Source organism: Hydra vulgaris, chromosome 02 (genome assembly GCF_038396675.1).
Source record: "Hydra vulgaris chromosome 02, alternate assembly HydraT2T_AEP".
In the NCBI taxonomy this organism is placed as follows: domain Eukaryota; kingdom Metazoa; phylum Cnidaria; class Hydrozoa; order Anthoathecata; family Hydridae; genus Hydra; species Hydra vulgaris.
The window spans coordinates 15,766,473-15,779,687 of NC_088921.1; the positions used below are offsets into that span (position 1 = coordinate 15,766,473).

The 13,215-nt window shown below is 29.9% G+C and overlaps 2 protein-coding genes across 3 annotated transcripts in view; both read left to right on the forward strand.

Moving 5' to 3' along the window:
• LOC100213698 (DNA topoisomerase 3-beta-1) overlaps positions 1-6,437 on the forward strand; it is a 47,603-nt gene extending 41,166 nt beyond the window's left edge. For both annotated transcript variants that reach the window (XM_065790202.1, XM_065790203.1), the window contains exon 17: positions 6,066-6,437. In XM_065790202.1, coding sequence (XP_065646274.1) covers positions 6,066-6,428 — 363 coding nt within the window. In that variant the 3' untranslated portion in view covers positions 6,429-6,437. The remainder of the gene's footprint in view (positions 1-6,065) is intronic.
• LOC101237210 (four-domain proteases inhibitor) overlaps positions 1-13,215 on the forward strand; it is a 72,308-nt gene that overhangs the window by 32,681 nt on the left and 26,412 nt on the right. The gene's annotated exons all lie outside the window — the stretch shown is intronic.

A 13,215-nucleotide genomic window follows, 5' to 3' on the forward strand; every position in this document is an offset into this window, starting at 1 on the left:
GCAAGCAGTTAAAAAAAGACATTGCTTTTTTTAACTGCTTTTTCGTGCAGCGACTGCAGTCACTGCACGAAAAAGCTATGAATCAAAACTTGTCTCACTTTCAAAATCTAATCCAAAAGTTGTATACAACTATTATTTCAGTCAAAAAAAAAGCAAAGTAAACTTACAAAGTTTACCCTCTTTGATAAAAGACAGCATGGAGCTAACAAAATCGCTTGAAAAAGCAGAATGTCTTAACAAACAGTTTCAGTCTGCTTTTTCAAAAATTGACCACAAAAACAAGTTTGCATTCCCAAACAGGACTGATCAGGTATGCAAGATTGATCAATTTGACCTTAATGAAACTGCAGTTTTTGGCGCGTTGAGTGCTTTGAAGAAATTCAAAGCGATTGGCCCAGATGGTATAAGCACTTATGTTCTCAACGAGTGTGCCACTGGTTTAGCTTGGCCTATTTCTCTTCTGATAGTTTCATCATTTGAAACAGGTATAATACCTAATAATTGGAAAGAAGCAAATGTGATACCAATATATAAAGAAAAAGGTAAACAAAATGACCCATCTGAATATAGACCAATATCTTTAACAGCCATAATATGTAAAATCATAAAAAGATTGTTGAAAAAACATATGATGAGTCACCTGGTTCAGCACAAGTTAATCACTAAGCATCAACATGGCTTCGTAAGACATAAATCATGTGTTACAAATTTATTAGAGACAATAGAAATTACATCAGAGGCACTGAACTATGGCCTTTATGCAATCATAATCTATCTGGATTTTGCTAAAGCCTTTGATAAAGTCTCTCATGAAGCGTTAGTTGTCAAATTAGAGGCCTATGGTTTCAAAGGTAAACTACTGAGATGGCTAAAAGCATTTCTTATGGACAGAAAACAAAGAGTAGATTTTGTTGACAAAAACTACTCTGAGTGGATAAAAGTTCAGAGTGGTGTGCCACAAGGATCTGTTCTAGGTCCTCTACTGTTTATAATGTACATAAATGACATGCCAGATGTTGTCAAATGTTCACTCAAGCTCTTTGCTGATGACAGCAAACTAATAAAAAATCAATTTGACATTGAACAGCTGCAGAAAGATCTTGATGCTGTTGCTAAATGGGCAGATAATTTGAAAATAGAGTTTAATGCAAGCAAATGCAAAGTATTGACAATAAAAAATTGTCCTAAACAATAATCTATGACCACAAATTTAGCATACAAAAATCCAGATAACAGCCGAACATACTTATTGTCTACCAACCAAGAGCGAGATCTTGGAATTTTAATAACTAGCGATCTAAAATGGTCAGCTCAATCAAAACATGCAGCAGTTAAAGCTAATGCAGCACTAGCTTCACTCAAGCGTACGTTTAGATACTGGAACCCTTCCGTGTTTAAAACACTTTATACCACATTTGTGAGACCTCACCTTGAGTATGGAAAGCCTGCATGGGCTCCACTTAACAAAGTCGATGAAAAAGTTATTGAACAAGTACAAAAAAGAGCCACTAAATTATGCCATTCATTAAGGGGAAAAAAATATGAAGATTGGCTACCCCTACTTAATATCCAATCAATCAAAGCACGTAGCACACCGTAGATGCAATTCAGTATTTTAAGGAAAGCACTGGTTTTAATACTACTTCCTGGATCCACCCTCCAAAAAAGTCCCAATCCTGCGATTGTCCTGGGCCAGCAGGTGGAGTTAGAAGAAATAAGTAACGACTAACCAAACAGCTCACAAATAACTGTCGTCAAAAAGAATACTTTTTTTTAAATAGAGTGGTTAATATTTGGAACACACTTCCAGATGAAGTTAAAAATTCCAAAACTACTAATTAATTTAAAAATAGTTATGATGCCTATAAGAAAACAATATGAAACTTATATACAGTTCAGCTGTCATAGTTGACCATATTCATTTGGTCAGCTCCGCTTTATGCCACATCTCAATCTTGTTATTATTATCATACATATATATATATATATATATATATATATATATATATGTATATATACATATATTTATATATTTATATATATTTACATATATATATATACATATGTATTATACATATATATATATATATTTATATATATAAATATATATATGTATGTATATATATATATTTATATAATATATATATATATATATATATATATATATATATATATATATATATATATATATATATATATATATATATATAGTAAAAAAACTAAATAATTATAACACTCGATTTATTTAAAACATTACTCCGAGTTTCACGCAAATAGCGAACATCAGATGTTGGTTTAACCCTCCATTTTCAATTAATGTCAAGACAAATGTAGCCAAACTTTTCCTAAATTTAATTGATAAAAACTTCCCAAAATCTCACAAATTCCATAAGCTGTTTAACCGAAACAACCTGAAGGTTAGCTATAGCTGTCTTCCAAATATTCGTTACATCGTCGCTTCACATAACAATAAAATTTTATCAAATTCTTCAAACCTTAATGCTCCAACATGCAATTGCAGACAGATTAATTTATGTCCATTTAATGGAAAATGTTTAACTAAAAATGTCATCTATTTATGTAATGTTAAGACAAATCCGCAAGATGAAGGCAGATTTTATATTGGGCTTACAGAAAAAACTTTTAAAGATCACCTTTACAAGCACAATAATTCCTTTCGTTATGAAAGTTGGTCAAACTCTACTGAACTTTCTAAATTTGTGTGGAGTGTTAAAAAGAAAGGTTTAAATCCTGTCCTTTCGTGGAAAATTTTAGACCAGGCTGAACCATTTAAACCTGGTGGCAAGTCATGTAATTTATGCTTGATGGAAAAATATCATATAATTTCATCCCCATTGCCTTTGCTAAATAAGCGAAATGAACTTGCGTCTAAGTGTCGCCATGAAAACAAATATATGATGAATAACTTTAATGTCATCAAAGAAGACACTCCACTGTATTTTTAATATATTTTTTTTGTCATTGTTTTTTTTGAGATTTGTAACATCTGATGATCGCTATTTGCGTGAAACTCGGAGTGATGTTTTAAATAAATCGAGTGTTATAATTATTTAGTTTTTTTACTATATATTGCTCTACTTTGGTATTGAGCACTCTTTAACAAGAAATATTCACATAATTACTACAATATATATATATATTGTAGTAATTGTGTGTATATATATATGTGTGTGTGTGTGTGTGTGTGTGTGTGTGTGTGTGTGTGTGTGTGTGTGTGTGTGTGTGTGTGTGTGTGTGTGTGTGTGTGTGTGTGTGTGTGTGTGGTAGTGGTAGTGGTAGTGGTATAGTGATAAAGCGTTTGTTTCATGAGCAAGAAGTTTTTCAAGTTCAATCCCCACTTCATCCCTGGTTAAAAAAATAGGAGCCACCACATCAGTGTAAAAAATAGGAGCCATCACATTTGTGGAACACTAGAAATAACCTTTGAGAACAAACCCACATATGCCGGTTGAATAAAATGATGGGTAAATACCTACCTATTTTTAATTTAATGATAAAAGTGTGATTTTTCATAGATTTTACATGTTCTTGTTAAAATAGAATCATTTTTGAGGTCTTTTGTTAAAAACATTTTATTCATATTCCATTCTCAAACATTCTCCAAACAAAAGCAAACTATTTTTAGCACTGTCAGTTTCCATCAATATATATATTACAAAGACCATCGCAACTTTTAAAACAGTATAAGGCCATAGAGTATTTAAAGGGCTTTCAGTAGATAAAGGAATGAAGCAATTGTCTTTTCATTTGGCTTATTTACTAGGTTTCAAAGCCTGGCAGGTAGAGGAAACATTTTTACTGTTTTCGATAGAGTTTTCTTAATTTTTTCAGTCTTAGATAATTTTTGTACCTGTAGTTGTATTTTTTGCTTAAAAAAGTCATAAGGATAGAAAAATATGGGAAAATGAAAACTTGGATTGCCTACTGCTTAATTATTTGCCTTTTTATATAACAGGTTTGCTTGTAGATAATAAAAATTTTGTCATAATAATGAAAGAATCATGAAATATTTTTTTTTTTCTTTCTATCATAAATTGTTCTAAGAATACACGAAAAATTCTTTTTTGGCTAATTTTCTTACAACAAAGCATTTCAAATTGTTTGGAAAAGAACAATTAAATAAATTAATTCAAATTTTACATAAAAGACATTCTTTATTTGAAAATAGGCAGAAATTTGATATTGAACCAAATTTTTTTTTCCGCTTTTGATTTAAAGAAGGTAGCTGTTGTAGTTAAGGATGCAGTCAAACAACTGCTTTTCATAGTTAAGGTTGTCCAAACTTCTTTTATATCTTGTCCTGTGGGAATTAAAGAGTGAATGAAGTGCATCAGATGATTGCTCACTATAACAACAAATCTCAGTGTTGTGAATTTTGATGAACTCCTGGAGTCACTGTGACCGGCAGTGTCATGTAGCATTCTTGAAATGCATCAATATGAACCTCAAAATCTGGAGACAGATTGTTTCCAAAACAAAAATGACCACTTCAAAAATGTTTGAAAGCCTTGATGAAGTTCATGGTAGAAGTAACTTGAAGTTTTGAATGTTTAAATGCAAGTTTGAGGGCCATTCACTGGGTATATCCCGAATTATCTGAAGACCCTTGTAAAGATGATTTACCACCCCAAGTAAGAGTTCAATCAGAGGAATAAGTTCCAAGAAACGTCCTCTGCTTGGATGAGAGACCCATAAATTATATTTAGGTATTGCTTTGCCTGCAATTTGCTTCCTCTCAAATGTGAATTGTGGAGCTGGAGTTGAGTTCAGATTGATTTAATTGTTTTTGGTTTTCCTTTTTACTGCATATTGTCTGAAATGGGTGAGACTAGATTTCACATAGGATGTTAGCAACTTTTGATGAAGAATGGTGTGCTAACAATCTCCAAAAGAACAAAGATGGACTGAGGTTCTTGTAGTTTTCTAAAAGGTTTTCGGCATGGCCACAATCAGTTGTTGCTTTACACCAGAATCCAAACTCAGACAGATTGATGCAATGCACAACCTTGGTTGTGGCATTGTCTTTTTCTGAAGCATCATAAATAGTTGATGTGGTGATGTCTTTTTTTGAATCATCTTAAATAGTTGATGAATTCTTGAGTTTTAATAGAAGCCCTCTGATTTTTTATTGGAAACACCAGTGTTGATTTGAACCTCGATTGGAACTTGTTGATTTTAAGGAACTTTAAATTTATTTTAGGCATATACTAAGTATATACCATAAATACCTATTTTAAAAAGTCTCAGTTCAGTCAAAATTTGTTATAATCAAAATTGAAAAACTTGGTTTCCCTTATTTTTGCATCCCTATAATTTTATTATGCAAATAAGTCCAATTACAGGCACAAAAATTATCGAAGGCTGAAAAAATTAAGAAAAAAAGTAAAAATGGTTTTTCTACTTACTTTGCTTTGAGGCCCTGTAAATTATGAAAATAAAAAGATAATTCATTATTTTATCTACTGAAAGCCCTTTAAATGCTCTATGGTTTTATACTGTTTTAAAAGTTGCGATATCTTTGTAACATTTTGATGGACGCTGACAGTGCTAAAAATGGTGTATAAGATATATATATATATATATATATATATATATATATATATATATATATATATATATATATATATATATAATTATAATATATTATTTATATAGATATTATTTATATACATATTTATATATATATACATATTTATATGTAAAACTTTTTCTTTTTAAATCACATTAATAATTGATTTCCTTACTTAATGGTCACATTGTTTTTAACTATTTTTTTAATAGTTAAAAACAATGTGACCAAAATATGTTTTTCTTATTTGTACTTACCTACAAATAAAGCTAACATTTAATAATAGTTTTTTAACATTTTAAATCTGTAAAAAAATGAGGCCCGTAGTTAAACGTATAATAATTTTTTGAAACATGAAACTTGTTTAGTTTTAGATGGTCACATTTTTAATATGTGAAATATATTATATTAATTTTTATATTTTCCATTAGATCCATTGATTTGTAAAAGTTTATATTTATTGTTTGACCTTTAGGAAAAATCTCCTTTGCCTGATAATAAAGTTAAACACATTGGTTGTTTAATATGTGATCCTGTAATTTCTTCTCGAAGTCGTTGTCTTGAACAATCAAACAATACAAACAAAAGACAATTCAATCGGTTGCGTGGGCGTGGAAGAGGGCGCTCTGCTAATACCTCCCGTGGTAGAGACTCATTCCAAACGAAGACGCGCGGTCGAGAAAATAATATTGATAGAAACGAAAAAGGAAGAAGAGGTAGAGGCGAATTTCAGAGAGCAAGAGGAAGAAGAGGAAGAAAAGCTGGCTCAGATGATGACAATGAAAGCTATTTAAGAAGACCTCATGAGCACAACTTTTCAGAGTTTTTAAACTTTTAAAAATTTCAACTGTTTTATTTTTCTTGTTGTTTACTCCCTTTTTTAAAAAAAATATAAAGAATCATTCTTAAATTTTAAATAACGCCACACAGTTTATGCATTCAGTTAGATACAGTTTATGCAATCAGTTTTAAAGTTTAATCTGAAAAACGAAGGTTTATTTTATGATTTAAAATTAATGGTCAATTTGATAACATTCTATTGCCCATAATATAGAACGAATTCAGCATTATCTAACAAAAATCTCATGCAATTTAAAGTGTGATAACTACAAAAAATTTTAGTGCACCAAACTATAACTTTTTAAAAAATTGGTGCAACAAACAATAATATTTTAAAAAAAGCTCATCAAGAGTCACATCTATAAATATCATATTAGCAATATTATTGAATTTATCTCCTGACACGCCTCACCTATTAACATTCCTTCGTTATACTTTTTTATCTTACTATAGAAGGCGCCTTTTTGCTTTTTTGGTCCAGGCTCTAATAACCTTTGCTTCACTACTGATCAGAAGAGTTAGCAAGTTTTCACAATATATTATTGTAAATTTTATGAAGACCACACGGGTAAAACCACAGATCTCCACTTTTTGAAAATTTCAAGTTTTATATATTTTTTAATATTTTAGTACTAAGCTATTTTAATTTATAATATAATAGCGCTGTACACTTCAATAGTGATGAGTGCAAACTGCGCAGAGTTTGTACTTAAACAGCTGTAAAACGCAAAAATAATAAAAATTAGTATTCAAAATGTTCATTCAATTTGTTTTTGGATTGGTTGTTACTAACTGCATCTATTGTTTCTTGTTTAAGTTTGTTCCAGTTGTTTACCATTCTATTGGTGAAAAATGTCGTTTAATATTTCCCGTATATTGTCTTCTTAGTTTACTATTGTGCTAGTTTTATGGTCTTTGTCTAGCATTTAGGGTTTTGTGTGAAAGTATATGATATCGTATCCTTTATAATATTTAAACATTTGTATCATATCACCTTTCTTCTTGTATTCTCAAGCTATGGTAGACCCAATTTTTTTAATCTCTCTTCATAGCTATATCCTCTTAAACTTTCTATTCTAGTGGCGCTCTGTTGAACACTCTCTAGTTTATCTTTATCATACTGCCAATAAGGATTCCAGATGGGAGCTGCATATTCTAAATTTATATAGCATTTATACTGAAAATATCTTAAATGAAATCGTCTCAGATTGTAAAGTAGGTTCAACAATAAATAATCTATACTGGTGTCATTGCATATGCAGATGATGTAATTTTGCTAAGTCCAACAATCTCTGGTCTGCAAGAACTGATTGACAAGTTTCAAACATATGGAATATCAAACTTTATTAGGCTAAACACTGAAAAAACGGAATTTCTGGTAAAAGTTCCATTCCGAACAACGTTGTTCAAATTAACGGAAGCTATATATCGCGAGGTTAGAATTATTTTGTTCTAACTCCATGTTTTTCCGAACTGAGAAAATCAAATTCAAATTTTTAAAAGGACCTGTAGACCACTTAAACATAAAAGACGTAAACAAATTAGATTCATATTAATTTTCCATACTTGCTACCACAGTTTAAAAGTAAATACTTCAAAAGATATAATGTGCAGGTATCTGAATTACCACACCCTGATTTGGAGATAGAACAATATAATACACACTTATTTTATAAAATACAATATTATTTTTTTCTATCTCCATTCTTTATATAAAAATATAATACAAATTAGTATTTTGTGTATATATTGTATATATTGTAGCAAGGTAAAGAACTGTTTGGCATATCTCTGTTTTATTGGAATAAAATCTTACTTTAACTAGTAAAAAAACTTTATAAATGCAAAATTTATAAAGTTTAATTATCTAAAGTATGTACCAAGATTTTTACAAAAAAATAAAACTTTGGTTGAAATAAGCTCCAAAAACATATTATCCAAAATACATTTCACAGTGAAATGAATTTCAAAGATTAAATTCAGCTAAGCACATCTGGTTAATTCATTAAAAACAACAATTTTAATAAGAAGCTCATTTAACACCATAACATAAACATAAAACATAAGTATTTTGACATTAAAATAAATTATTTTAAAATACTGTTATAAAATGTTATATCTACAGCAGGCATATACTTGAACATACTTTGAAGGTCCTTAGCTTTATCATTAGAAATTTGAGCACACTGGTTTAAGACAGAAGCCATTGATACAACTGCAAGAGGTCTTGCCACAGCTAATGAAGATCGTGGATTGATAGGATTGAACCAACATCAGTAAATGACTTTCTGTAGTATATATGATCTGAAAACTCTGCCCTGCAAACCAGATGCTTTATTTGGGTATAGGGAACAAGGTTATAATTAAAATAGCCTGCAATAGCTGAAAAATGCTTAAAATCCAATCTTTTCATTTGGTAGACAGAAAAAAGATTTCTCTTTTGAATATTAGCAATTGCTCTGATTAAACCAAGTGGACTAAATATTTCAAGAGGAGCTAGTGCTCTATCAATTTGACTATGTATATTGTCAACCTCTTGTATACTAGAATGCCCTGATTTACAGAACTTTTGCTCTATTACCCTGATTTTTGGGTAACGTATCAAAAGCTCACGTAAGGCAATGGACATGTGACTATTTCTATTTTGAGGCACGCAGGAATCAAACCATAGTATGAGTTTATTAACATCTGGGTGGTCAGCAATTATCTTCTCTAGCAAGCATGTTACATTACTTGCAAGGTCATTTCCTGCACAAGCTGAAATGCCTTCATGCCAAAGCATACAATAACCTTTTTTATTTAGGGAGCAATGCCCAGTTAAATTATAAGCTGAGAGTTTACGTTTGTAAAAAAATGGTCCTATGTTTGATTTTGGTAAACTTATTACATTTTCAAGGTCAATGCATACTTCAGCTACATTTTTATCCTTAAGTTTGCGGTCTTTTCCCCGTTCTGCTCGATTTTCATTCTTCAACAATACATGCTTGGAAAATTTTTGGGTTTGCTCCTCAGTTGGATTTACTACATTATGGTATTCATAACATGTATCACATAAATCAGTTTTTGGCTTTTGAAATTCGATGTTAAAGTCTTGCTCAAATATGAATCTATACATATGTTTCTTAACAGGGGCAATATTCTTTTCTTTGCAATAGGTAGAGTAAAGTTCATACATTTTATTAAGACTTAAAAAAGCTTCAAAATATTCTTTTTTTGTTCTTTTACGACAGTAGTGTGATGGTACACGTGGAAATTCATTGATATGATCTTTAACACTTTGTTTTGATCTTTTATCAACAACCTTTTTGGTGTGTTTCCCCCATTTTGAAAAGGCTGGGCTTCCAGTAGCATCATTCTTGTTTTCATGATGATAATAAACTCTTCTACTACTTATATTTAAAGTAGTGAGGTAAAATTCTTTACAAACTCGAGTTTGCAAATTGCCAACAAAAAAGATGTAATAAAATGAATATGTTTTTCGCGAATTTTCATTGATGGTTCGATGACGTTTCTTCTGGTGTCGTTCAGTAGTTCTACTGTAGAAATGCTTTTTTTGGGTATCATCCATAGATCAAAAATCAGAAAATATATGTGCTCGTTCTTCATCACTGATATGTTGTCTACATTTAAATTTACAAGAATTTAAACAGTCTTTTCTTGTGGTTACAGACTTGCATGGAACATTTTCTCCATTTCTATTTTTATAAGCTTGACCAGATTGTCTCAACTGCTTTCTCACATTTTGTATCCAAGTTTTAGGTGCTGACTTTCGTTTCCTAGTTTGGCCTCCATGTGGGGACAGACGACTAGCTGATGCTATTACAAGTGCACCATTAGGATATCCAAGAACAGTCAGATCAGTTTCTAAAAAAAAAAAATATACATAATAATAAACAAATAACAATAAAACCCGAACCATGAACAATATATATATAAGAAAGTTCAATTGTAATAACTATGATCTATGAAAAAAAAAACATTATATATATATATATATATATATATATATATATATATATATATATATATATATAAATATAAATATATATATATATATATATATATATATATATAAATATATATATATATACATATATATATATATATATATATATATATATATATATATATATATATATATATATATATATATATATATATATATATATATATATATATATATATATATATATATATACATATTTTACCTTCAACGTTTTGTTGTAATTTTTCAACAAAAAATCTACCGCGGCTGCCATTTTGAATTTAACGACTTTCAAATATAAAACAGATAAAACGGAGATAGCACATTATAATTTTAATTTATAAACTGCATTAAGGAGGTGAAACAAAATGCAATGTCAGGTATATTAAGAAAGAATTTATTTTTTACTGATTTGGTAGTAAAAAATAAATATTTTAACTATAAAAAGAAAAAAAATTTATCTAACTCAAATTTTTTGATTTGTGGAGATAGAACAAAATAATTCTAACCTCGCGATATGCCTCCAAAATAAATTAAAACATCTGGGTTTCCAATGGGATAATGGTAAAAACAACAAGAAAATTGCAACACTTCAAAAAACAAATCTAAATGAACGTATAACTCAATTTCAATCGGTTGCAATAGCTCTAATTGACTGTGGAATTCGTTATTGCCAGCCGTCAACAATAGTTCATTTATGGCCTTGAACTATGCAACTTTGATATCAGTTTCCTTCGAAACAAAGACGCCGTTGGAAGAGCAGTTTTAAAATCTCAAAATATAGTAAAAATTACCTGCATTTTTTTTTTTTTTTTAAATAGAGGATATTTCAATTATTCTAATTCGAAATAAAGCTAATCTATTTATCAGGATGAAAAATCAAACTTTTTACTCACTGATAATTAATCAATTACAGTCAAAAAAAATCATTTACAAATGAAGTGATTTCTATATGTAAAACTCTTGGTTTAAACTTCTTTCAATACATGATAGAAGGGAAAAAAATTAAATTTACACTACCTCAAGAAGAACTGCAAGCTGAGATTATAGCAATATTAAAAGAATCGTTCCAGTTATGGAATTTAAGAGAACAAAGAGAAACATTTAAAACTTTGATGGAGGTGAATATTCCTAAAATAGAAATAACCGTCTAGTTATTAGCATTAAAAGCTAATGATTGTGAGAGCCGTGCTCTCACAATCATTAGCTTTTAATGCTTGACGTAATTTAACTATAAACTGTAATAATATAAGTTACTTTAGCTGTAATTTTATTACTGGGTGTTTAAAAGAAATTATTTAAAAAATGTGGACGAACTAAGGCTATAAATAAGAGTTTCGTTGTTTTTTCATCAAAGAATTTAAAAGTGTGTTTGATCTGACCTAACTTTTGATTTGCTTTATTTACATGGTGTTTCCATACTAAATCGTCAGAAACGTACACACCTAAATCTTTTTCCATACTTGAGTACACTAAAGCTGTATAGTTCATTAAAAATTTGTGTTGGTTATTTCTAATTACCATAATCTTACATTTTTGCTGGTTGAACTTAATCAACCACTCATTAGACCATTCCATTAATACATCTATATCTTGTTAAAGTTCAATTATATCATTATCATCTTTTATTGCTCTAAGGATTTTCGTGTCACCAGCAAAGAGTTTAAAGCTTGATTTTATTTTTGTGGAGATATCATTGATAACAAAAAAAGTTTTAAGATTCTAGGTTCATTAAAAAAAAGTGCAGTTTTGAAACAGCCGCTGTTGTCCAATGTTTACCGGATAAAAACACAGTTGTCCATGTTATGACTAATCCAATGATAATAAAAGCGTTAGTCACATGGTTAACTTTTATCCTTTAGAGCCATTGTCTGAGAAATCTATGCAAAGTCTGGAAGGGATGTCTTAATATTGTTCTCATTTTCAGATATTTGTAAAAAACAATTTAAGTAGGCAACTGGTAAATTTTTTTTTCGAAAGTTCTTATTTATTTCGGAGGTCCCAAAATTTGGCCTAGTTTGAGAAAATATTTGCGCATAAAGTGCAATTGCTACTTTGAGAGGCAATTTTAGCAACATGAATATGATAGACACATTTATTTTTAATTTTTATGCTAATCTGGGTAAATTTCTACAGAAAGGTAAAAAATTCAATAATTTTACATTTTTGGTTGCCTAGAAATCATGGTCCGAAACCACTAAATTTGAAATTTTACTCAAAGTTTGAACTCAAATACCTCCTAAGGCCAATACTTACACGTAGTTTACTTAGGTGTTTTTGAAAAACCTCAAGACATAAATTAATTATATAGAACAAAATTCAAGCGCATGCAAGAGCCTGGGAAGAAGTAACATGCCAAAAATCACTTTTTGCGTTCAACGCACTTTGATAGATTACCCATAACAAGCGCGGCCTTAGGTCTGCCATGAACAGTGTAAGTAATTTAGTTCCTTTAAACATGCATCATCCAATATCTGAAAAAATATGCTCGGATGATAAAAAGTCTACAAAAGTCTTAGAAGTGACCCTTATTTTTATTTGCCAATTTTTTTTTTTTTTATAATTTTATTTAGGTACCCCAAGAAGTCCTTACGGTCATATAACAAAGCACCGTGGATGAGCATTTAATTGGAAGTTCACGCCTCCTTCCTAACAAATATCGTAAAACTTGCCAAGACTTGGGTTTTGAACCACGGACCCATTGTTTCTGAGGCAAGCGTTTTACCACTATGCTACGGCTGCTCGTCAGGGTTAGGGTTTTTTTTATTAAATTTTTTAACATTAGTTAATGACTATTTGG